Source organism: Lathyrus oleraceus, chromosome 6 (assembly GCF_024323335.1).
Source record: "Lathyrus oleraceus cultivar Zhongwan6 chromosome 6, CAAS_Psat_ZW6_1.0, whole genome shotgun sequence".
Lineage (NCBI taxonomy): Eukaryota > Viridiplantae > Streptophyta > Magnoliopsida > Fabales > Fabaceae > Lathyrus > Lathyrus oleraceus.
The window spans coordinates 429,260,501-429,288,095 of NC_066584.1; the positions used below are offsets into that span (position 1 = coordinate 429,260,501).

General features: G+C 36.6%; 1 protein-coding gene across 1 annotated transcript; it reads left to right on the forward strand.

Annotated features, from left to right (window-relative positions):
* The first annotated feature begins 219 nt into the window (after positions 1-219).
* Positions 220-3,636, forward strand: LOC127097400 (protein DETOXIFICATION 35). Its single transcript, XM_051035897.1, has 7 exons — positions 220-642; positions 1,049-1,674; positions 1,761-1,817; positions 2,046-2,284; positions 2,384-2,502; positions 3,070-3,156; positions 3,312-3,636. The coding sequence occupies exons 1-7, from the start codon at positions 355-357 to the stop codon at positions 3,387-3,389; spliced, it is 1,494 nt and encodes a 497-aa protein (XP_050891854.1). The 5' UTR covers positions 220-354; the 3' UTR covers positions 3,390-3,636.
* The last annotated feature ends 23,959 nt before the right edge of the window (positions 3,637-27,595 follow it).

Sequence of the window (27,595 nt, forward strand, 5' to 3'; positions counted from 1 at the left end):
ATAATTTGTACATACATTAAATTCATGTTTATTGTGAGTCTTAACTATAGTTAGGCTTTTCCTTCCCCCACATTTGGCAACGTTTGTAATTTTCTTTTGACTGCATACCTGTTTTAAAAAATAATCCATTTTTTGTTCGCACTTGTTTAAACGGAATACGCATTTTTATTTTTTACCCTTACCTACCTACCCCCTACCCTAATAACTCCTGCATGGACTCTTTAAGAAACAACACCCACAAAAGCAAGTGTTATTAAACGATTCTTCCATTTCGTGACTATAAACTACTCACTCTCTAGTCTCTACCTTCAACATTAACGTCAATCACCGCCATACACCTGTACGGTGATTGACATGGACGCTCACACTCCTCTCCTCAACGGCGCCGCCTCTTCCTCTCCGGCGTTGTTGGAGGAAGACGGTGATTACGCGGAAGTGAAAGGGTTTGAACAAGCGAGAAAGGTTTTCGCGATTGAAACAGCGAGGATATGGAAAATTGCATTGCCGATAGTTTTCAATATTTTGTGCCAATACGGTGTTAACTCTATCACTAATATCTTCGTCGGTCATCTCGGTGATATTGAACTCTCTGCTATTTCTCTTATTAACTCTGTCATTGGCACTTTCGCTTTTGGCTTCATGGTTTGTCTCTCTTTTCCCCTTTACGACGCTTTTCTATAATAATCTACAAAGCACCGATACCAGAAACACTACTCACACGTCGACATTGAGAACATTTTGAAAAAAATAAATAAATAAAAAGTAATTATAAGTGTTGGTGTTGATTTTGAAATTCTGATTGGTTTTATATATTAAACGCAACTTGTTGTTTGTTTGTTGTTATTTCTATAATCTGGATTATATATATTTTCATTACTTCCATTGGTTTTTTATTTGCTTCTATTTTGTGCTGTGTATTGATTAAATGTTATCATAGCATGAAAACTTGGCTTGAATACAGGAAAGTGTATAGAGTTGGAAACGGTACTTGTTAACTGAATGTTGTTTTTTAAGGACAGTTTTTGATGGTACTCTGTTAAACCTGTAGTTAGGTATGGGGAGCGCGACAGAGACGCTCTGCGGTCAAGCTTTTGGAGCTGGAGAAGTTCAAATGCTTGGTGTTTACATGCAACGTTCATGGATAATTTTATTTGTGACGAGTTTATTCCTCTTGCCGATATACATTTTTGCTGCTCCAATTTTGAAACTTCTTGGCCAACAGAAAGATATGGCTGATCTTGCTGGAAGTTTTGCACTTTTAGTAATTCCTCAATTTCTCTCGCTTTCCTTAAATTTTCCAACGCAAAAGTTCCTTCAGTCTCAGAGTAAGGTTAGTGTCATTGCGTGGATTGGGTTAGTGGCTCTGATTTTGCATATTGGCTTGCTCTGGCTCTTGATTTATGTATTCGAGTTAGGCTTAACCGGTGCAGCGATTGCATTCGATGTTACGAGTTGGGGAATTACATTGGCTCAACTTGTTTATGTGGTGGGTTGGTGTAAGGATGGATGGAATGGATTGTCGTGGTTGGCTTTTAAGGATATATGGTCCTTTGTTAGGCTATCGATTGCATCGGCTGTTATGCTTTGCCTTGAAGTTTGGTATATGATGAGTCTCATTGTTCTTGCTGGTCACCTTGATAATGCAGTGATTGCTGTTGATTCTATCTCTATATGGTAAGATCATACTTTCCAGGTCTTGTTTGGATAAACAGCTTAATGAAGCGATTGAAGTATAACTGCTCAAGTTCTTTTGCTTGTAGCATGAATTACAATGGATGGGAAGGCATGATCTTCATTGGAGTAAATGCAGCTATAAGGTATGCAGCCGGAAGTTATGTCTTACTATTGTTAGTTATTCCAATTTATGATTAATCAAACTCCAAGGCACCTAGATGTCAAGTTCCTTGTCATGAGTCCAATCGTTTTATGTGTCTACTTTTTAAATATGCATAACAACTTCACATTATTAGCAATGGATGAATAATTGCATATAGGTTTTTCTGTTGCCGTGTTTGTTTCACCTTTGCAATTTTTCTTGTTTTCAGTGTTCGAGTTTCCAATGAACTTGGACTTCGACATCCAAGAGCAGCTAAATACTCTGTCTATGTGACAGTCTTTCAATCTCTTTTCATGGGAATATTCTTCATGGGTGTTATTTTGCTAACCAAGGACTATTTTGCCATCATTTTTACCAATAGCAAGACTTTGCAAGTGGCGGTTGCAAAACTAGGAGGTCTCCTTGCCGTCACAATGGTTCTAAACAGCGTTCAACCAGTGATTTCTGGTATGAATTTGTTACCATTTTCACTGTCTAATTCATGAAGGGTAATAGATCATCCCCTTGGCTTATCTCCTAATCACAAATTTGAAATTTTTCTTACAGGTGTTGCTGTTGGAGGTGGATGGCAGGCCTTGGTGGCTTACATCAACATAGGTTGCTATTACTTGTTTGGGCTTCCATTAGGGTACCTTCTTGGTTATGTTGCAGAATTGGGGGTTAAGGTAATGTATTCACTATTCATCATTCTATTTATATTTGTTTCTAAACCTCGTCAAAGAACTTCATAAAATTTGTAAAACAAACACTTTTTCCATTTGGATCAGCAAAAACGAGAAGAAAGGACAATATTAGAACCTGTTTCTATTGTTACCTGTTTCTATGTCCACTAATAAAATAAACATTAGAGAAAACATTATGAAAGTTTTGAAAATTCTTGAAAATTTCTAAAACGTCATTTTGAAGTATTTTCGAAAATGTATTCTCTCTAGTTTGCTTCCATCTTTTCTCTGTCACGATTAAAAAGGAAAACTCATAATCAAATAGCATCCCCATCTACCCAAATACAAAATAAAGCGTTCTTAGAAAGAAAATGGGTCCTTACTTGTTTTCTCTCGAGTGAAAAACATTAATGTCATGGCTGATTCCGTCATAAATACCTCTTTTTGATATACTTCTCTATCCAAAGACTCATTGACTGTTTGACAGACAGAAGATAAAACTTTTAACTGGAAGAATATAGAGAGAAATAGATAACCTTTTAATGATTCTGATTTTTTTTCCTGTTATAGGGACTTTGGGGAGGTATGATATGTGGAATTCTCCTCCAGACCTTGCTGCTCTTGGGAATACTTTACAAAACCAATTGGAACAAAGAGGTAGGCATTACTTCTCACTCTAAGACTCATGTTGGTATTGATCAGTTTTGAACTTCAAGGCATGTTCACCCTTTTTGTTTCTTATATGCATAACTAGCTTGATTGAATTTAGAGACTTTCATTGCTTTCAATCACTCAACTCTTCTCAATTGTAGGTCGATGACACAACTGCACGCGTGCAGCAGTGGGGTGGACGATCCGCAGAAGTTGACAAGACATTGGCTTCTTCATAAAAGTTGCATATATCTCTCACTTCTTATGTGTTAGGAAAATTAGGAACAATGGTCTCTAATGTCTTTCTTGACCATTTTGCACTGTAATCTAGTAGCTGATTTCTTTCACTTCGGTACATGTCATTATCTGTCTTATGTTTTGTGTTGCTGCTGAGAAATGGTGAAGACAGAAAATCAATCATATTTTTGCTAATTTATGTTCCATCTTTTAATTATATAATAGCATCTTAGTGAAAAATTGGAACCATCACGGTTTATCTTTTACTCTCGCAAGTCTATCTTATTATACTTTATGCATATGTTTAGTTTTGATAAATATGGCAAGCTAAAGGCTTTTGAATAACATGTCATTATCTGACTTTCATTGCTTTTAATCATTCAACTCTTACACTGTCTTGAAACAAAATACCTTTCGTTTGAGAAAAGAGTTTAAGAATCAATCGTACGGCGGTGAGAAAAAAGTTTAAGAATCAATTGCACGGTGGCGAGAAAAGAGTTTGATTGGTTTGAAGTATTTTGAGTAGTGGCGAGAACTTGGATGGACGAGATATCCATCTCGAATCCTAGCCTCAGGAGCCTGTGGTATTCACCACGCTCCATTTCCATCTTATTTGCAAAAGTTGTTTGATATTTTTAGGTGTTTTTGAGATTTGAATTGAGAAATGGTTTGGAGAAACTCCATTGACAGTTTTGAATGATGGTGAGAGCTAAGATGGACGACATCCATCTCGAATCTTAGTCTCAGGAGCTCGTGGTATCCATTCCGTTCTGTTTCCATCTTTATTAAAAAATGTTAAATAGTTAAGTGTTTTTTATTTTCATTGGGAATTGATTGACGTTGGATCGAGCATTTGATTAACGATTGTGAAAGATTTGATAAAATGATTTGTAAAGAAGATGTGATAGAAAGAAATTGATTGATTTGGTTATTGAGAAAATACTCGACGTTGGATCGAGTTTTTATTTTTGATATTTTTTAAGAAATGGTTGATTTTATTCTTGTGTTAGAATTAGCTAAACAAGCAAACAAACAAAGAAATAAAATCAGTAAATTTATTACACATCATGAGAATGGGGGTACATTTTGTCGAATAAGGATATAAGATAACAAGATGGTTAAATCGAACACAATCAACAACAATAATAAATGAATGTAAGTGCAAGAGGATGGTCTCATTGTAAGAAGCCCAAGAGTAAGTCATGTGAAGAAAATAACAACATACAATTTATATTTACAACACATTTAAAAATTAAATCGAAAGAAGTAAAATCGAAGCGTGCACGGACCAGAATCGTGATGCGATGATGTGAATCAAAGTCACATAACGCAAGGACGTGCGAGACAAAAATGAAATTGAGAGGTGCAAGCAAAATCCTAGGTAATGTGCTAAAAGTCGGTTTGTGCATATTGACAACAATGACAGTGTCGTATGCGCCGAATCAAAACGCGACGAAATATCATCAATATATCGATAAAATAATCGGTGGAATAACGACATGGAAAGTGTCGAATCCATAGATCAAAGTTCGATGTTTAACCATGAAAGAAAATCAAAGAAATCAAACAAAAATCCAACAAGTATCACACTTTTTAAAATGTTCACATGACAATTTTGCAACGGTCGTAATCGGAGGAAGATAAATGCAAAAAATAAAAACAAAACTAAATTACAAAGACAATGTCACAAATAAGAAGTAGACACAAAAAAATCAAAAAGAAAATAACATTTTGATGGTTTAAAAAATGTGAAAGAACATGAAAAATAAGGGTGAAAAAAGTGACAGCAAGGGATTGAACCCAAGCCATAAGGCATAAAGGCATGAAGCTTTAACCATTCTCCCCATCATCCTAATGCTAATGAATAATTGCATCTACAAATATATATAATATAACGTCTTATAGAATGGAAAAAAGAAAATAAAACATAAAATGCTGAAAAATACAAGAATGGGGGGTGCCTGGTTCAAACCCAGGATCTTCTGGTTAGGAGCCAAATGCTCTACCACTCCACTAGTGTTATTTTATTGTCATATGATGAACATTAATAATGTATAACGGAAAAGAACACGAGAAATATGGAAAAGACGAAAACAAACCAAGGTGTTCCTTCATGCATATGTTAATGGTTCATCACCTTCTTTGGACATGTGAGTTACTAATGCATGTGGGGGAGAACTTGCACCAACAACCCAAGGATGTCCACGACTTCCCTGACGGCCAAACACGAATGACAACAAGGTGTAGAATGTAGTGCATTCATGATGTCCACACAAACACAAAGCCAATAGCCATTCAAATGCGTCGATATAATATAACAACAAATAACAAAAATAAAAGTAGAAAACTTGGAAACAAAACTTGTGGTATCGATCCAATAATAGAGAAACCAAATAGCCTCATAGAAAATCAACTCGTAAAAACGATGCAACAAACAAGATATAAATAGAAGGAAAAAATCGAAAAAGAAAACAAAGCAGTCAAAAACGTAGATGAAGAAAATACGTACGAAAGAGAGAAAAATCGAAACCTCTACGAAAAAGCTTGGCAATGAGTAGTGTTGCGCCTTTGTTGCTATGGTCATATTGTGAATATGTTGTATTAGTGATGGCGCTTGGAAGAGTGTAGGTGGGATGGTTGTTTTAGTTTTGAGGTGTTATATGGTGGTTTTAAATGGTGGCGGTGGAGTGAAAGAGGTAATGATTTGTATGAAAGTTGTGTTGAGGAGTGAGGCTCGTGATGTAATGGTGGAAAGAGAGAGGTTTCAAAAGTTGTTAACAGAGGGAGTATGAAGGTTGAGTAGAAGGTGGTGTGATTGAGGTCACGGTTGTTGTAGAGGTGGAAGAAGGAAGTCGTATGAGGTAAGGGATGTGAGGATTTCAGATGATGGTACGGTGTGGTAAGGGAAGATGTTTGTGGTTTTAGGTGAGGAGTGAAGGGAAGAGGAGAAGAAGGTTTGAAATAGTGAAATTCACGGGTTTTAAGGAAAGTGTGAAGAAAGACGAAGATGTTTGTGAGTGAGTACGTTGAGAGACGTTATGGTCTGCTCTCTCCTTCAATTCACGTGAGAGCTCTTCACCTGGCACACCTTTTTTAATTTTTTTAAGGGATAACCATTTTTATTTTTCTGATCCTCGTGAGCTGTCAATATGGTAGCCCTCTAAATAATGGATCAGGGTTTTTTGAGGTGCTGCCAACGTGTACGAATTCACCAGATTTGTCTGCGTGTCCCATTTTTTAGGGCAAGGTCATTGGATTCGTTTGACAGCTAATGGAATGGATCATATGTGAAAACAAAACAAAACCAATGTCTCAGGATTTTTTTATATAGACCCCCTAATGGCATGGTGCCAAGTGCCCTATTCTTGCTGGTAGATTAAAAATCTAATTTTTCTAACCTTTATATTAATTATTTTGAATTATAAAAGATAGTTTTGAAAAATTAAATTAAAGTAAAAATACATAACATAAATTCAAACTGAATGATCGATTAATTCTAATTAATTATGCCGATCATTTTGTCTAAAAAATAAAAATAAAAGGATAAAAAAATGAATGAAATCGAGCGCAAAAGTGCTAAAAAAATTAAAATGAATGCACCGCATTGATCAGTGTGAAATAAACTTCTACATACAAGTTTTTATCAAATTTTAAAATGGAAAATGTCCGATTAAAACACTCAGACGAATCAAAATGTGACTGAAAAATTAGCCGGAAAATAAATCGAGTACACCAGGTTAAATTACACAAAACCTATATTAATAAAACTGATGTCTGCAAACTTGATTTTGAAATTTTTCGCCCGCTGTTTTTGCACACATTTGACAATTGATTCAACCGGTCATCTTGTAGATCCAAAAATTTATTTCGATATATATTTCAGGCATTATGCGATATGGGATGCATGTATTTGCTATGCAGAGATACAATAACTATGATGAATGTATTGAATCGGTGATTCATGGTCAAAATCGGGGTGTGACAGCATGCTCATTTGTCACCCCTAACAATAATATAAATTAAAACTGAGGAATTTAGTCACTTTGACTTTATGTAAATCACACAAGAAGCTCCTTGCTTGGCCAACCCATTTTCACATTCATTTTCTTCTCTTAAGCCATCCTTGGATTAATGGAACGAAATTGAATGAGATGGAATATAATGGTATAAACTTACGTTCGAAAATAGATGGAATGCATTCAATCTCATTCCATCACTTTTCCTCATTTTTATATCCTCCAATTTAGGCGGAATGACAAAAATGTTGTATTCCATCATGAAATACCTAAACAATGAAATGACATTTTTATTTCATTTCGCTCCACTTCATTCCGCTTTATTTGTCTTACAAAATCTAAACATAACCTTAAAGTGTGTTGAGAAACAATAGGTCAAGGTTGACCTTGGCATTTTGGTTGTGATCAATAATGTTAGGAAAGTTTTTCACTAGGGAGCGTTGAACATTGTGAGACTTCTTTTCTAAAGCAACACCTTTGTGAGAGACACACCACATATTCACCCCAAATCTTAAGGTGATAGGTGGGTGGATTCTCTCACTTGTGACGTCGTTGACTTCCGATACAAGTAAGTCGGTTCCTTTCTTGAACTAAAGGCTCGTCTATGTATGATACCATGTTGGGGGAGTTTTTCACTAGGGAATGTTGAACATTATGGAACTTCTTCTTTTAGAGCAACACCTTTGTGAGAGACACACCATATATTCACCCCAAATCTTAAGGCGATAGGTGGGTGGATTCTCTCACTTGTGACGTCGTTGACTTTCGATACAAGTAAGTCGGTCCCTTTCTCGAACTAAAGGCTTGTCTATGTATGATACCATGTTGGGGGAGTTTTTCACTAGGGAATGTTAAATATTATGGAACTTCTTCTTTTAGAGCAACACCTTTGTGAGAGACACACCACATATTCACCCAAAATCTTAAGGTGATAAATGGGTGGATTCTCTCACTTATAAATGATCAAGTCTCCATATTTATAATCAATGTGGGACTATTACCCACACTACACACACTTGCTACATTCTTAACAAATAAAAGAAGTATAAGGAGGATGGATTGATGGAAGCAATCTTTTAATCCAAGATCTTTACACCAACATTCCAAGTTTGAGATAAGCCATTGGTGATTCCCGCTCAGCATCAAAATTACCAACAATGCCACATGATCTAGAAAATTTCAAAACCTATTCTCCATTATGATTTCAAAGCAATCCTCCAAAACCTTCATCTGCATTGCCCAAATTGGCTAAAATTGAGAGTTGAATAGTATAATACTGGTTCATATCAAGTATGAAGAATGAGAGCCATTATTATTTATAAATTTCTCAACCAGTAGTTGTGAAAAATAGGTATTAAAAAAACTTTTAAAGGAAAAATGTGAAGTTTTCTGCAGAGTGATTGTACTTAACTCTAACATGATGTTTATGAGTAAAACGAAAACCACTTTATTGTTTTTGCTGTGAAATTGATTTTTATAAATTAATTTTGATTAAAAATAATGAATTGAATAGAGATGATTTATTATTACATAAAATCAAATCAAACGATATACCAATACATTTTTAAAGTTAACAAATCCCTCTTGAAGCTTCAACTTTTCTTTAAGCTTCAACCTTTTTTTGCCACCTCCAGGCCAATGAGCATAAAAGATCTTCAAAGTGTCATTCCTGAAAGTTATAGCGCAAGTGGAGCTTTTCCACCGTGGTATCAAAATATCCAGAGAGGAGATTCATGTTGAGCAGAAGGTTGTGGACGAGAAACTTGTTCCACTTAGCAGCAAACCACCCTGTTAGATTCCTTTTCTTTTGTTTCTGGTTATTTGAAATAACCATGTTGGCACCCGTTAACATCAAAACTTTGTACTTATCGCTTGGCCCTTTGTCAAAATTTAGTAATAACTTTCCTGCCTTTTCATTATTTCTTTTGTGCTTGTTCCTGTACAATGCTTTGTTTATTTTTTGTCCTTTACATAATAGCTTTACTCCTTTATTCATATAGCGTATCCCTTGTTATTTGTAAAATATGCTAAGTATTTTCAACTTAATAAAATGAGTGTGCTAGTGTTTCATATTTGTTTCTTACCAGTCCCAATTTAGGGTTACTGTCCCTAGCTCTTTGTGGTAGTTTTAGGGAGTTCTATCTGATTGATTTATTAGATGTGTACGGGGAATACCCTGCACATTTAAGTTTTTTGTGATGTCTTTTTATGTGCATAACCTTTGCGATCAATGTTTTATGTTTAATGTGTATTTGGATTTTCCTTTTTCTGTAAAACTTCCTTCGCATTTGAGAATTAACTTAGTGCAAAAGGTTTAAGCTTTACCATGTCATTCATACAATAATAATAGAAACAATCTTGGTGAAAATATCGTTTATTGAACTTGTGTTATGAAAGTTTACATTGTATATATTTTACAAAAGAGTACGAAATCAAAGTATGGAAACGACTTAACTGCAATAATGCTTCAAATTTGTTGCACTCCACGTTTTTGAGATTAGTTACTTGTGGACAGTTTCCATGGTGTAGACTCATTTTCCTGTACTGATTCGTACTTGTTATGGCCCTTCCTACCATGGTGCGAGTTTTCTTTCTTTAACATTTCTTCCTCATACATCAACTCTTCGGAGTATGAGGTCTCCAGGGGTGGAAGTCTATGGGCTTGGCTTTCTTGTTTTATTTGGTTGTCACGACTTGCTTGACAATGACATTAGTTAGGGAAAATAACTATCTCTCTTCATCTAGTAAGTATACCTCTTATAGATCTCATATGAGTTCTCTTAATTGTTGAGGGGTGTATTATCCTCTATCTAAGCTCTTCGACCTCAATATTAGTGACAACCTCAGTGTTGTAGGTAAGTCTGAAATGTGTTTCCTCGTTGGATAAATGAACTAATCTTTGATATGCCCAAAGCACACATGGTAGTTATTATTCATAATTTCTCTTGGACCCTTCGATTATCCTCTTTAGTCCTTTCAATAAGACCCTGTTGGTGGCTTCTACTTGGTCGTTGGTTTGAGGGTACTTCACTGATGTGAAATGGTACTTGACTATGAGATTTTGAAAGAGTTTCTTTAAGTTTTTATCTATGAACATGATATCGATGTTCATGACAATAGACGGGGGAATCCCATAGCTTGATAATGTGTTCTTATTACATAATTTATGAATGTTGCAGGTGTTATTTTTGCTAAGGTCTCTACTTTGATCCACTTGGTGAAGTTATCTATAACCACAATAAAAAAAAATTACCCTAGAGCCAATGGTAAAATACCGAGGATATCCATATTTCATTGGGGCATTTAAAGTACTGAGTTCAGATGGAAGATCAATATGAATGTCTATGAGCTTTTGGTACTCTTTTGGGCCAGCCAAAGGCACAAATAATTGAGGCCCACTTTAACTCAAATCCATTCCACTTGACCCAAGATATAATAGGAATTTCACACTGTCATAACCTAATTTTTAACCCTAAGATCCCACATCTCATTTGCATTTTTTGCATACAAACAAGGTCACATTTTGGTCCTTCCCATTTATCTATCTTTGGGTTTTCTTCTTGCAGGGATCACCAACCACCTATTTATTTTACCTTTATATTTATTTGATTCATGGCTTATCTAACCACTAATCAAAATACCAAAAATTTAAGTTGTTTAGCTTAAGATAATTGTGGAAGGTAGGGCTTTTCAAATCAAGAGCATCTCAAAGTTTGGTGGCTTACTTCTCAAGAAAAGTCAAAGGTTCATGTGTTTATTTCCATGCCTTCTTCAACAAGTAACTTCAAGCTTTGAGAAATTTAATCAAGAGACAATCAAGGACAACTTATTTTGAGTTCATATGATTACCCATATGCTTTGAAATGCAATGAAGATCCAAATACACAAGCTTGTACAAAGAAGTTTGACCTAAAAATCAACATCTTGAAGTCAAAGTTCCAAGGATCACAACTCCTTCAATTATCAACCTTTTTGAATTCCCCTTTTTGCATATGAATTTTCTAAACACCCAATATAACTTATATTTATATGACAATATCCAATTATGCTTGGAGGATCATTAAAAGTTTGGAGACATTATAGGTCATTTGTGGACTTAGTGATATTTTACCTATTTTTAAGTTATTTTTCCCCAGCTTTCAAGGATCACAACTTCTTCAATTTTAAACATATGAATATGATTATTTTTGCAAAATGTCATTGGTGATACCCCCTACAACTTTTATTCAAGGACCAAGGTCAAAATGTGCTTAGAAGGCCATAGAAATCATTGACACATTATATGTCATTTTCAGCAATGAAGCACTCAAATTTTTCTAAGTTACATAAGCAGTTTTTCATGCCAACTTCAACATGCAATAACTTTGTGCTCAAACATCCAAATGCAACCTTTCTTGGAACATTGTAATCTTGGCCATGATGTTAATACATTCCAAAAAGAATGAGATCAAAAAGCCTCTTGAGTAGGATGCCCCATTGAGTTGAGCATGGTGACTTAAAACTGAAGAAATCACCATTGTCCGAAATTTGATCATGACTAATCTTAATTCCAAGCCAAATTAGCAAGCGTTTTGATCCTAAACATGTTTAACCAAGTCTCCAGAAGTTAATTGACACTTAAAATGCATCATTTGGCTGAGTTTTGAGGAGTTTCAAGTCACACTTTTCACACACTTGGATCAAATTCGTTTTGCACGAATTCAACATTATTCCACACGTATTTAGATCCAAACACATTTCCTATAAATAGAGGAAGCTATTGCCTTAATTTGAAAGCTTTGGAAAGTCAAGAAACCCCTGCCGCAACTTGAAAATTTTCCAGAAAATTCAACTATCATGTTTTGAGTTTCAACCTGTTTCAATCCAATTTATTAATTCCATTAGATTCATTGGCATCCTCTGAAACTTTTGCAAAAATTCCCAAGCTCTGAGACCTTCTGAAGTGTTCTAACCAAATCGAGCTTCATCAAATTCTGATCACCATCTGGACAAGGTAACTCTGAGCATCATTTGAACTCAAACAAGTTACCACAATGTAGTCATTCACTCTCTGATGCTTTCCCCTAACTTATATAGTGTTGATTGATCGTGTTCATCATTTAATTTAATTTTTCGTGGCTTACTTGTTTCTGAAACTTCTTTGAAATTCCCTTTGCTCAGTTCACCTAAATGAATTTGAAGTATGAGGCTGAGTTCAGGATGAGAAGAGGATCACAATGGTGGTGGTCTCGTGTCTTGAATTTACCAAATGATGAAACTTCGGTGAGAGCTCACTGGAGAAGACGACCAGAGTTTTCCTCAGGTGGTATGAGTTTGAACCAGACACGTTGGCAATTTGAAATGTTTTGATTGCTTGAATTCAAACTGGATCCCGTGTTTGGCTTGTAGCGTGTTCCATTGTGGATCCTAACCTTTGGAGTGTTGGATCTTCCACATTAATTAATGAGGCGTGATCCAACACTCAGTGTTTTTTCTGATTTTAATTGTTTTTCTTTTATTATTTTTAATTTCTTTTTCTTTAAAATTTCATAGTAATTTCATTTTTCATCCAAAAAATTCTAAAATAATTTTTAAAATTCTCTTTTATTTTTCTTCATCTGATTTTTATTTTCCATATTTTATTTCACTGATTTTCTATTTTTCTTGATTTTTCTCTTTTCTCCCTTGTTTTAATTGGTTTAAAAATGCTTTTCTACATTTTAAAATTCTGAAAGTTTTATTATATGTTTCTTACTTTATTTTCAACCTTCCATAATTTTCTTGGCCATTTATTTGGTGTTTTGAAGGACTTTATGGATTTTTCATTTTATTTCTATTTTAAAAATACCTTTAATGCATTTTTATTTCATTTAATTGCATTTTATATTTTGTATGACATTGTGAACTTCTATTAGCCTTAGATCATGATGGTTTAGACTTCAGGTTTCATTAAACTCAATCGATCTTGGATGTTGATGGGGGTGAAAACCGTAATCCACCAAAATGGATGATTGATTTTGATGATGACTTGATCAAACTTTTGATCCAATTTGGGTGTGACTTCTCTTGATTCTTTCTTCTTCATCTCATTCTTTTCCCTTTGATCAATTGGATGACTTGTGTCCATCTAGTTCATGACATGTGGATTGGTACTTGATGAACTTTCATAATTTCAAATCTATCTTCTAAGTGATCATGAATCATTTAAGGTACTCTAGATTGATGCATAAGTTTGTCCTAAGTGTCATGAAGTATGGATTGAAGTAATGGACCATCCTCCTAGCCTTTATGCTTGATCATCCCCTTTCTTTTTCTTTTCTTGTCTGTCATGGCTTTAGGAGAATGATTTACATATTATTTCTCTAGCATGTATTAAAAGAAACATTATTATTGACCCGCCTTATATAGTTGTGACTTCTACATAAGTCTAATTACAATTGCTTAACATAGCGCTAAATTTGTCCCAAAGGCAATGACATTTTTATAAGTGTGATTGTAAGTCTCCTATTCCTCATGGTATTGTGTGAAAATGTTGCTCCTTTTCCATTTGTAAGAGCTAGTGGCATACTTGTTGATTTTATCCAAGTTGGAGCCCTTCTCTGAAATGATGTATAAGTTCATATTTTCATGCTTGTGAGTGGATAATTGAGTGTTCTCCAAAAAATGACGAAAAACATTTTTTCACCTTTACTGATATCCTTTACTAACTCTTCACTTGTATTAACTTCTATTTTAATGTCATTTACTTTATGCCTTTATTTTATGTCATTTACTTTATACTTTATCTTTAGCATTTCTTATCATATTGTTTGTGATTATGTCATTTTTGTTCTTTGTCCATTTGGACCTTTCTTCATATATCATTGTAAAGAAGACACTAACATAAAAAAGGAAAATTGTTACTCCTAACTCGTGGACTTGTGGTTACTATCCTTGGCATCATTGTGGAGTTATTGACTTAGAATTAGGATCTTGACCTTTGCTTTGGGACTTGTAAATTGAGACCTTAGAATTCATCTGATACCTATGATTTTGAACATATATGTGAAGACTTGGCTTGGTTACTTTGGTTTCATCTGATACATGGATTATTATTTGCTTATTTTGCTTGATTGAGGTTTAATCCAAAGGAGGGAATTCTTGTTTGACTTATGTCATAAAAGCTTTCTATCTCTTGGTTAGATATTTCCTACTTATCTTTTAATTTATTCTTTAGGATAGTCTCTTCTCCTCCTTAAATGAATATCAAGCAACACTTCACATCAGTGGAACACCCTTAAACGAATGGTCAAGCCGAAGTAGCCAATCAGGTGCTAGTCATAGGCTTAAAATGAAGACTAGAGAAGCCAAAAGTAATTGGGACGACGAGCTACCACATGTATTGTGGGCCTACCGTATTACTCCTCAGTCAACTACAAGAGAAAACCCCTTTCCTTCTTATGTACGGTGTAGAAATGGCCATTCAGGTGGAAATTGAGGAGTTTAGTTGGAATACATATAACCCTTTAACACCATAAAGTATTAGCAGTGCCATCACGGAAGAGATCGACCTCGTAGAAGAAAGAAGTATGATGTCCACCTTTACTAGACCCATTGTCAAGAAAACCACTAAATCCAAGTATAACTACCACGTCTTCCCAAGAGAGTTCCAGATATAGGACTTGGTGTTGTGGAGGGCCGACATAGAATGGAAAAACACTCGAGATGGAAAACTGTCAGCAAAATGGGAAAGACCCTACTCGGTATGGACCAACACTGGAAAAATAACATACTTCTTAGAATCCCTCGAAGGAGAACATATACATAGGACTTGAATGTTTCCAAGCTAAAGTGGTATTACAGATGAATGATATATCTCTTTGCTTACTCTGTTTTTCAATGTAAAAAAATTGACTTCATTATAAATGCAAAAAATTGTTTGTCATTTTTTCCTCTGTTGCATGCTTTTTTGTATATCTCTCTTTTAGGATTCTAAAGGTGAGAAAGATAAAGATTACACATATTTATACATAGTTGGTGCATCCCTTCAGATCTAGCCAATCCAAGGGCGTTAGACGGTGGAGCCCAAAGAGATCCACCTCGATCCAAGTCATACCTTAGGTGCAGGGACGAGGATTATACCCTTGACCGGGTAATGGTCCTCAATGACACGGAGCACAATACAAAGTTATGATCATGTCTCTCCAGTTCTGAGCCCCACCTTGGGAAACTAAAGCAAACACACACTAAAAGATTGAATGGTAAATACAACATATAAACAAACACTAAAAGACCGAATGCTAAATACAACACATAAACAAACTCTAAAACAACTAATGTTAAATACGACAAGCTAACACAAAAAGCAACAAATTACAACAAGTTACACCAAACAACAAATTACATCAAGTTATGATTAGACAAATTTGAAGGAGTCATGGAAAGCCTGGAAGTTAGGTACAAGGAACATCATTGGAGATACCCAACAACTGGTTGTTCAAGTGGCTTGCTCCTCCTGAAGAGCCTCGAATTTTATAGAGTGACAAGTCCTCTTCTCCTAAATATCCACCTTGACATCCCGAGCACTAGTTGAAGAAGTCTCTTGCGCAAGTTCTATCTGATGAGAACCATGTTTCTCCTATTTGAGCAACCCTTAAAGTTTGGCTACGCGGATGACCAAAGTTGTAGGAGATCCGTACTACTTCACCTCCTCTAAGATCGCCAACACTCGACCCAGACGACTGCACAACCTCGTGAAATCCCTTTCGAAGTTGGCAGTGGCATCACGGAAGAGATCGACCTCGTAGAAGAAAGAAGTATGATGTCCACCTTTACTAGATCCATTGTCAAGCAAACCACTAAATCCAAGTATAAACCCCACGTATGCCCAAGAGAGTTCCAGATATGGGACTTAGTGTTGCGGAGGGCCAACATATGAGGTAAAAACACTCGAGATGCAAATTGCCAGCAAAATGGGATGGACCCTACTCGGTATGGACCAACATTGGAAAAGTAACATACTTCTTAGAATCCCTCTAAGGAGAACATATACCTAGGACTTGAACGTTTCTAAACTAAAGTGGTATTACATATGAATGATCTATCTTTTTGCTTACTTTGTTTTTCAATGTAACAAATTTGACTTCATTATAAATGCAAATAACTGTTTATCATTTTTTCCTCTGTAGCACCACAGTTCGAGGAAATCGACCGACCAACACATAAGGCAATGGAAGAGGAATATTCTCCAGGTGGATAACATAAGCAAACCCAAGTTGCTTCAACTTTTTTTTAGAACTTCCTCAGGTTACCGCCTTAGCCCAATCCTTCTTAGCCCTAGACATAGCAGGATGACCATGGTTCTTCTTACTCCGACCCTCTAAAGGGGTTGGCACAACTAAAGGGGCCCCTAATATTGCACAGGCGCGATTCGTGCAATTTGGATATCCTTCCTTTTGAGGGCATCTGGAAATAATAAGAAAATTAATAGGTAAGAGGCAGTACAAATCTAGCATAGCATAAATAAAACACGAGTACTAGAAACATCTCATAAATTCCCAAGCACACGAGTGAAGCTATGAAGGGGGTGTGTGAAGATGATCTATCACGTATTTTTCAAAGGTAGGCAATGGGAGTCATACACCAAACTTCTAGAAAGTGCAGTCGTAGAAGTGAATAAAATACCCTTCGAAACCACTGCACATCCACTTGTCAATAGGGATTACAAAGATTGCCCGGTCATATGGATATCCTACCTAGAAGGAGGTTGCCACAACCTTAGCCTCTTGAGTATAAGAGGAGGGTGTTTCTTGATATTCTGGGTGTACCCAAGACTAATCTTCCATGTTTTTCGCTCGCATAAGATCTTCCTAGCGATTGAAACATGTGTGTGCATTAGAAAAACAAGTTAGATAAATGAGCGACAATAAGTCTCTACTAGGGAGATCGAAGGCACTGACCAATAAAGATCGTATGCGAAACAAAGACAATGATGCACCTGGAAGTATAAGCCTGTAGATACATGGGAGTGGCCAAGAAGTAATCCTCCTTGAAATCCTTCCAACTCTCCGTATAAACATGGAAGAATTTATTTTGTCACTACGAAGAGAAACGAGCCCATAACCACCGCTCCATTTTGAGACAGGGTTAACGTCATAGAGGTGGAAGAAAAGGTTTGTGGAGGCTGAACCCATGTCTCCCTGATACTCATACGAGTACTAGAAAACTCTCACAAATATCTAAGCTCCACGGTTGAAGCTGCGAAGAGGGGTGAAAAGATGATCCAACATGTCTTTTTCAATCGTAATCAACAAGAGTTAGACGCCCAACTTCTGGAAAATGCAGTCGTAGAGGGGATAAAGCATCATTCAAAGTCATTATACACCCATTTGTCAGCAGGGATTATAAAGATTGCCCAGTCATAGGGAGATCCTACCTCGAAGAAGGCATCCACAATCTTAGCCTCTTGAGTATATGAGAAGGGTGTTTCTAGATATTATGGGTGTACCCAAGAGTAACCTTCCCTGTTTTTAGCCTCCATCAGATCTTCTAAGCGAACGAATCGTGTGTGTGCATTATAAAAATAAACTAGATAAATGAGCAAAAATAGGTCTCTACTGGGGAGATCAAAATCACTGACCAATAGGGATCATATACGAAACAACGATAATGACGTAACTAGGAAAGGGAAAAGAGAGAGAAACTGAAGGTCCAAAGGCTGAAGTACTCAAGTCGATAGCCAAACCTAGAAAGAAGAGGTAAGTAGAGAACAATAGAGATGCAAAAAGAAACTTTGGGGGGAAACCCATCTTTTATGAAGAAGCCACTTGAAAATAAGCGGTCCAAATTAAAGACAATGGAAAGATCCAAGGGTAGCTAATTTACCATCCCATCAAGCAGAGCAAAGAGTTGAAAAACACGAGTATCATAAGTAGGGGAAATCATTCACTCGTATAACTAGGGCGGCGTGCTGGGAATAGGGAGTGAAACATTTAAGTGATAATAGAGCATTTAATACACTTGTCCCCTATTACTTTTTAATTTGAATTTAAACATTTCACTTATTGTTCGCATCAGAAAACTTTCTTGAAGACCAACCTCGACCGCTAAAGGCTTCCTTAACTCCCTAAGTGCCCTATAAGTCTTAGGGCCAACTATTTTGGGTTGGCCAAAGGCCCAAATGGATGAGGCCCAATTCAACTCAAATCCACTCCACTTGATCCAAGATATAAAATTAATTTCACACGAAAAAACAAGGTATGCTTTATGATCTCCACTTTTCACTACAATCATCTTGAATCTTGAACTGACCTAGACGTTGAAGTGCTAACCATGAAGGTTCACTCCGCGTCGTTGTTTTAGAGATCAACACCAGTAGATCATGATTCCTCATCACCTACTTCAACTATTTTTGGTTCCAGCATAAAACATGTACCTTTCACACTTTATCACATACAACTTGGCATATTGGACCGTTGAAGGTTAGTAATATCCTGCTATGATGACTTTTTTATCCAATGCCCTTCCTTCAAGGTTGTCATACCCCAAAATTTGCCCGTTAATCTTGCAAGACATTTTTCAAGGCACTCCAACTCATTTTTCAAGACATTGATCTTAAAAGGAACAAAGACCTAGCACACAGGTGGCCAAATCCAGAAAATGACTTAAACGGGCTTGCTCGCTAGGTGAGCAAAATCCTTCGCCTAGCGAACTCTACGCTGCACTACTCGCCTAGCGAAGCTTGCGAATACCAGAAATTTTGGGCTTCATTCTGAGCCCATTAGGTCACAAAAACTATTATAAATACCAAGACCTCATTCAGAAAAAGGGAGGAGAAAAAACAGAGACAGACAGCAAACCCTGGAGGCTAACCCAGAGAATTCAGAGCAACCCTGAAGGAAACCCTGAAGGAAACTCATCTGCACAAAGGTTACCTCCGCCCACTCGATCCGGTACAAACCCTAAGAGTGATCTGCCAATTCAACGGTGCAATTCAATTGCAAACAGGTTTTCTATATCTCTACTATTTTTATACTTCCAATTTGAAATTACTAAATACATAAGGCATTGAATTTCTGAACGTCTCAGGTTTTGCTTGTGGGTTTAAGTATGTATGAATGTGGAAAACAATATCTTGAATGCTTAACCATGTAATTTCTGTAAGGGATGCCATAGGGTTTGGAGCTTGCTGAAATCGTACTGTTATTAAACTCAAAACTCGCAGTCGTTCGCTAGCACATCGCCAAGCGAACATGTAGCGAGCGTTCGCCAAGCCTTCGCTAGGCGAGGCAGGAGCGAACATGACAGTCGCTGTTTTTTTTGGTTCTGTTCTATTATGTGCTTATCTGACATATTCTATCATAGCTGTGTATTATTTGCCTGACATTACTACTGCTGCGATTCCTTTGTTTGGGGCAACTCTTGATTGCGCCTCATTTGGTATTCTGACCTGTTTGCTGAATTTTGTGAGGGGCTCACATACTCCCGAAGAAGGTAGCCTGCTAGGTATTCCACTTTATTTGGGGGATACCCTTATGGAGATTCCTCCTAATTACCTAACCGATTACAAACATTGCCTTTGAATATATGATCTTGGCCCTCTCTTCGTTGCCTTACGGTATTACGGTCATGTCCCGCGAATGTGGGGATACACCTAGCAAAGACCCTTCGATTAAATCATCATGTCCCTCGGATGTTGCTTGCGAATATATGATTTTGTCCCTCGATGACCCGTCGTTGTAGCCTACGGTTAAATGATGATCATCCCTTCGAATTCTAAAGTATCCTTACAAATGTTGCCTTCAATGACCAATCGACGACCCTACGATGTCCCTTTACATCCAAAGGATAAGACTACTTATTTCTCAATAGTAAGGACAGTTTTTCCCTCCTAAGGACAGGAAATACCTATAAAGACCTTGGGTAGGTATAACTCTTAAATGCTGACTCACAACTTAAAATACTTTTCACACCTCACACTTTGCAAAACATCTATTGGAAAATCACCACTTGGTATACATTCGTACTAGAATCATTGCCAAGTTATATTTTTCTAAACAGCTTTCAAAATTAAACGAGATAAATACTTTGTATACATTCGTACAAGAATCATTACAAAGTTAAACTCTCTTTTCAAAACATTTTCTAAGCAGTTCACAAATACTTTTTTCAGACAAGAAAAACATAAGTGATCAAGCAATTAAGAGCCCATGGATAACCATGGATACAAAGGGTGCTAACACCTTCCCTTTGTATAATATACCTCCCGAACCCAAAATCTAATCAAGGTCTTTCCTGTTCTTTTCCGCCTTTCCTTATTGGATAAAAGAAAAGTCGGTGGCGACTCTTGCTATCCACGACATTTGCTTTCCAAAGCAAAAACACACAAAGTCAGTTCACCGTATGACAAAGGTGTTTCCTATATATACCCTTGTGGGCTTCACTGAGGGTATATTTAGTTTCATCATGCTCTAAACAATTCAAAAGGGGAATGAAATGGTTTCTCTTGTACAACTTCTCGACTATGATCGAGTACAAGCATGCTTTTCTCTTCACTAAGTGGATTAAGCGATATTTGTTGGAAGAGTTTCATTACCAGCATATGCCATGATCAAGGTGATATATGATAACTCTGTCACTTGCATTGTCATAATGGCCATAATGAACGTTGTAGTGATATTGGGTTTCTCCAATGTCTATTGTATAAAATAATAGTTGATGCTTGATAGTCTTCTGCTATCCAACTTTGATAGGATGTCTTCCCTCGTGTTCTTCTCCATAGGTGCCTGTACAATCTCATGATTTAAAAGAACATAATTTTCCTTGAACATTGATATGTATTAATGTAATAGTGGATGTTTATCTTGTACCTCCTTCTTAACTTGGAAGACCACCACTTGGGAATATGTATGTATCCTAACCTCTTATGCTCCTATTTGTGATCCCAATGTGAAACCAGAGATAAAATATTTTTTCTCTTCCTCATAGTTAGTGGAGAAAAATCAAAGTTCATGGATAATTTAACTATGAGCCATTTGTCGCACTCAAGAATGAAGTTGGATCCACTTCCTCTATTGTTTGACCCATAGGTGAAAACGGTCCATTTTATGCATGACTCTGAGGTGGCTGGTGTCAACTCTGTGAAGAAGTACGCAAATACTTGAGATTTGAGGGCCTTTCTTTGTCCAAAAGAGCTGTCAAATTCTAATATCTCAATGTACCAATTAGCCATTAGTCTTTCCAGGGTGGTATGAAAAGAACTTTTTTTAAAGGATGATGTGTGTGAACTATTATGGAGTATGCTAGGAAATAACTTTGATACTTGTTCATTTATAAGTTTACAATCGTGTTTGAATATGGAGCACCCATGAAATCCGTATCCGCGTATTCTTCTTGTAGACCTTAGTGATGTAGAAGTTAGTGATGTCAATTCTTGCATTGAACTGATGGTGGTTAATATTAGTGTTAATACACCTTATTGTAAGAACAAAAATTGTTCTACAACAGATTCCTTGATTTTGATGATAACAAAGGATGAAACCAAAAATGGCACCCTAACGAAAAGTTTCTAAGTGTGCAGGGTTCTAAAGAAAGAAGGAAGAAATCTGATGACGTCATCAGATACAGTACCAGATCAGAAGCATATTATCAAATGATCAGAAGCTCTGAAGTGGAAACAAGTTCAAGAAAGTCTAACTCTGATCAAAACAGCAAGTATCAGAAGCATCTGAACAAGAAGTAAGCTCTAGAAGTTTTGACTCTGAACAACGCTATCTCTATTCCAGAAGTTATCAGCGCTGTCTGAAGAAACTATCTGAACTCAACATCAGAAGCAAGATTCCAAGATTCTCCAGAAACACAAAAATTCTGATTATGGATTTGCTAATTATGAAAGAGTAACGTTAAAGTCAAGTAAAGATTTACAAATGGATTTCCTAATAGAGAAAGAGACGTTAATCTCCAATTTCAATAAAGAAAATACTACTTGTGGTAAGTAGTCACTTCAAGAAGAAAAAGTCATCATGCAGAAGCTATTTATGTGATGGCGTAACTTCATCTCAATATCCACCAGTTTCAACTACTACGTCAACTGATATATATATAGGCTGAAAACAACCTTGAAGAATTAGCAAGCAAGCAAGCTAACAAGCCAATAAGCCAAAACTATACTGAAACATCAACGCTCAAGAAAAACTCTCTTGCTCTCTAAGATCTTCACGAAGCTTTTGCTTATTACGTGAAAAACTCTTGTTCTTAACATTGTAATATTTGCTTTCTTAGAAGCACTCTAGATTACATAAATCTTTCATCTATTGTTTGTTGATTTCCTCAAGTGACTCTGTGTAGTCTGTATACTTGAGAGGGCTAAGAGATTTTTTATCTTAGACGTTGTTTGTAATCTTTCAAGATTAGTGGATTAAGTCCTTGTTGAAGGCGAAATCACCTCGGCCGGGTGGACTGGAGTAGCTTTGTGTTATAAGCGAACCAGTATAAAATCCTTGTGTGATTTTCATTTTGAAAAGCGCTTATTTTTCCAAACAATTCAAACCCCCCCTTTCTTGTTTTTCTCACCTTCAATTGGTATCAGAGCTCCGGCTCTGTTATTGATTTTCTAATCAAACACTTAACCGTGTAGAGAGATCCAGTACGAGAAAAACAATGGCCCACTCAAATGAAAGAGATTATTACAATGCTAAGCCTCCTGTTTTTGATGGAGAGAAATTTGATTACTGGAAAGATAGAATCGAAAGTTTCTTTCTGGGTTATGATGCTGACCTCTGGGACATTGTCACAGATGGATACACACCTCCAGTCTTAAATGGAGCTGAAGTTCCCAGAAGTAAGATGTAAGAAGATCAGAAACATGTCTTCAAAAATCACCACAAGGCCAGAACAATACTTCTAAATGCTATATCATACAACGAATATGAAAAGATCACCAACAGAGAGACAACCAAAGATATACTTGACTCTCTGAAGATGACTCATGAAGGAAACTCCCAAGTCAAAGAGACGAAGGCTCTGGCGCTTATCCAGAAATATGAAGCCTTCAAAATGGAAGATGACGAAGCTATAGAGGCCATGTTTTCTAGATTCCAAACTCTTATTGCAGGTCTCAAGGTGCTAGACAAAGGATACACCACTGCAGATCATGTTAAGAAGATAGTCAGAAGTCTGCCAAAGAAATGGAGACCTATGGTTACTGCTCTGAAGCTGTCAAAGGATATGAACAATATCAGCCTTGAAGAACTTGTTAGTTCTCTCAGAAGTCATGAGATAGAACTAGAGGAGGATGAACCTCAGAAAAGGAACAAGTCCGTAGCGCTAAAGTCCAGATCTGAAAGACGGAAACCTGACAGAACCAAAGTTCTCCAGGCAGAAACTGAAGATACTGACGACTCTGAACCAGAAGACTCTGATGATGAAGAAGAGTTGTCCCTACTAACCAGAAGAGTTAAGCAACTCTGGAAAAAGAGGAACAACAACTTCAGAAGACCAAGACCCAGAGGGGATCGATCAGAGTCAACTTCAAAAGGTAAAGCTAACAAAGATATTACCTGTTATGAATGTAAAGAAACAGGTCATTACAGAAATGAATGCCCTAAGCTAAAGAAAGACAACCCTAGAAAAGAAAGCTTCAAGAAAAACACCTTCAGAACAAAGAAAGGACCGATGGCTACCTGGGATGATAGTGAATCTGGATCATTAGAATCTGACTCTGATGAACAAGCCAACGTAGCTCTTATGGCTACCACATCCAGTAGCTCAAATGAAGAATCTGAAGAGGTATTCTCTGAACTTTCTCGATCTGATTTAGAATCATGCTTGTCAGAAACTCTTAGCTCATATCAGAAATTAAAACAAAAGTTTAAAAACATTAAAGGCTGTCTTAAAGCAAAATTTGAAGAATGTGGAGAGCTTGAGATAACAATTCTATCACGAGAAGATACTATCAAATCTTTAACGTTAGAAAGAGATGAAGCAAAAACAAAAAGCTCAGAATTAGAAGAAGCGTTATCTCAAGCACCACAAACTTCAAATAAAATAATTTATCAATATGAAGAAGCCTTTCAAGAATTTCTGAAGAATGGGATAGATAGGAGTATCATGGCATCCATGATTTATGGAGTAAGTCGAAACAATAAAAAGGGAATTGGGTATGAACCTAAGGAAGATAAAACTTCTACCAGTGACCAGCTTAAATCTCCCTTTTCATATCATTACACACACACACAAGAACAAAAATTTAAAAATGCTAGAAAACCCAAAGTTATAAGAAACTCTGGGAAAACTAATCTGAAAGGACCCAAGAGATTCTGGGTACCGAAAGATAAGATTATCTATGTTGCAGATATCCTATGCAGCAAAGTTCAGACACCAGTCATGGTACCTGGACTCTGGATGCTCGCGACATATGACGGGAAGAAAGTCTATGTTCCAAAGTCTGGAACTTAAAGACGCTGGTTTCGTAGGCTTCGGAGGAGATCAGAAAGGAAGGATCAGAGGCTCCGGAACTATTGGTAATGGTACTCTTCCCTCTATATCTGATGTCCTTTATGTAGAAGGATTAATGCATAACTTGTTATCCATAAGTCAATTAAGTGATAACGGTTATGATGTAATCTTTAATCAAAAAACATGTAAAGCCATTAATCAGAACGATGGCTCTGTCCTTTTCACAGGCAAGAGGAAAAACAACATTTATAAAATAAATCTTTCTGATTTAAAAGATCAAAATGTTAAATGTCTAATGTCAGTTCACGAAGAGCAATGGGTATGGCATAGACGCTTGGGCCACATTAGCATGAGGAAACTTTCTCAGCTAACTAAACTTGAGTTAGTCAGAGGCCTACCTAAACTGAAGTTTTCTTCAGATGCTCTGTGTGAAGCTTGTCAGAAAGGAAAATTTTCAAAAACATCTTTTAAAAAGAAAAATGTTGTTTCTACCTCTAAGCCTCTGGAACTTCTTCACATTGACTTATTTGGTCCTGTGAAAACAACATCAGTCAATGGAAAGAAGTATGGACTAGTAATTGTTGATGATTACAGCCGCTGGACATGGGTGAAATTCCTAAAGCACAAGAGTGAGTCTCACTCTGTATTCACCAGTTTCTGTTCCAAAGTGCAAAAAGAATTTGACTCTAAAATTGTTAGAGTCAGAAGTGATCATGGTGGAGAATTTGAAAACAAAGATTTTGAGGAATTATTTGACTCTAATGGAATATCCCATGATTTCTCCTGCCCTAGAACTCCACAACAAAATGGAGTTGTAGAGAGGAAGAATAGGACACTCCAAGAGATGGCCAGAACCATGATCAATGAAACTAATGTAGCAAAGCACTTTTGGGCAGAAGCTGTAAATACAGCGTGTTACATTCAGAATAGAATCTCTATAAGACCTATTCTGGAAAAGACTCCCTATGAACTGTGTAAAGGAAGAAAACCTAACATCTCATATTTTCATCCTTTTAGATGCTCTTGCTTTATATTAAATACTAAAGAACATCTGAACAAGTTTGATTCCAAAGCACAGAAAGGTATTATGTTAGGATACTCAGAACGCTCTAAAGGCTACAGAGTATACAACACAGAAACCAAAATTATGGAAGAATCAATTCATGTCAGATTTGATGATAAGCTTGACCCTGAAAAGTCAAAGCTAGTTGAAAAGTTTGCAGATTTAGAGATCACTCTGGTAGAATCTGATAAAACTCCAGGAGCAACTGTCACCCAGAACTCTGAAGAAATTAAATCTCCAGAAATCCCAAGGAAAGTTAAAAGTCGTATTAACGTATCTGAAGATTTGATTTTGGGAAACAAAGACGAACCTGTCAGAACCAGATCTACCTTCAGGACTTCTGAAGATACTCCTCTGGGACTGGTGTCTCTGATTGAGCCTATGTCTTGTGATGAAGCTCTTCAAGATAACGACTGGGTGGCAGCTATGCAAGAAGAATTAGATCAATTCTCAAAGAATGATGTCTGGGATCTCGTTCCTAAACCCAGAGGCACTCACGTCATTGGAACCAGATGGGTTTTCAGAAACAAGCTGAACGAAAAAGGAGAAGTTGTCAGAAACAAAGCTCGACTGGTAGCTCAAGGTTACAGTCAACAAGAAGGTATTGACTATAATGAAACCTTTGCTCCAGTCGCGAGGTTAGAATCTATTCGTCTTCTTGTATCGTTTGCTATTAATCACTCTATCAAATTATACCAAATGGATGTCAAGAGTGCATTTCTTAATGGGTATATTTCAGAAGAAGTGTATGTCAATCAACCTCCAGGTTTTGAAAATTCAAATTTTCCAGAACATGTTTTCAAACTTAAAAAATCTTTATATGGACTTAAACAAGCTCCCAGAGCTTGGTATGAACGTTTAAGCAATTTTCTTCTGGAACAAAATTTTATCAGAGGGAAAGTTGATTCCACACTCTTCTGTAAGAACCTTAAAAATGATCTCATGATATGCCAGATTTACGTTGATGATATTATTTTTGGTTCTGCTAATATCTCTGTTTGCCAAGAATTTTCTAAGTTAATGCAGGCAGAATTTGAAATGAGTTTAATGCAAGAACTAAAGTTCTTTCTGGGAATTCAAATTAATCAAACTCCAGAAGTCACGTACGTTCATCAAAGCAAGTACATTAAAGACGTTCTGAAGAAGTTTGACATGACTGAATGCAACTCTGCAAAAACTCCTATGCACCCAACTTGCATTCTTGAAAAGGAAGAGGTAAGCAACAAGGTTTGTCAGAAGCTCTATCGAGGTATGATAGGCTCTCTTCTCTATCTGACTGCTACTCGTCCTGATATTCTCTTTAGCGTCTGTCTTTGTGCCAGATTCCAATCAGATCCTAGAGAATCTCATTTAACAGCTGTTAAGAGAATTCTTAAGTATCTGAAAGGAACTCCTAACCTGGGCCTGATGTATGAGAAAACATCAGAGTATAGACTCTCGGGTTACTGTGATGCAGACTACGCAGGAGATAGAATAGAACGAAAAAGCACTTCTGGAAATTGCCAGCTTCTGGGAAACAATCTAATCTCCTGGGCTAGCAAAAGACAGTCAACTATCGCTCTATCAACTGCAGAAGCAGAATATATCTCAGCATCACTATGCACAACTCAGATGCTCTGGATGAAGCATCAGTTAGAAGATCTGCAAATCTTTGAGAGTAACATTCCTATCTTTTGTGATAATACTGCTGCTATTTGTTTAAGTAAGAATCCCATTC

What these genes read in the sequence shown, in the direction of transcription:
- LOC127097400 (XM_051035897.1), top strand. Translation starts at nt 355, where the DNA reads ATGGACGCTCACACTCCTCTCCTCAACGGCGCCGCCTCTTCCTCTCCG. An exon ending in TTGCAGAATTGGGGGTTAAG is followed by an intron (nt 2,503 to 3,069) that starts GTAATGTATTCA and finishes TTCCTGTTATAG; the next exon opens with GGACTTTGGGGAGGTATGAT. An exon ending in AAACCAATTGGAACAAAGAG is followed by an intron (nt 3,157 to 3,311) that starts GTAGGCATTACT and finishes TCTCAATTGTAG; the next exon opens with GTCGATGACACAACTGCACG.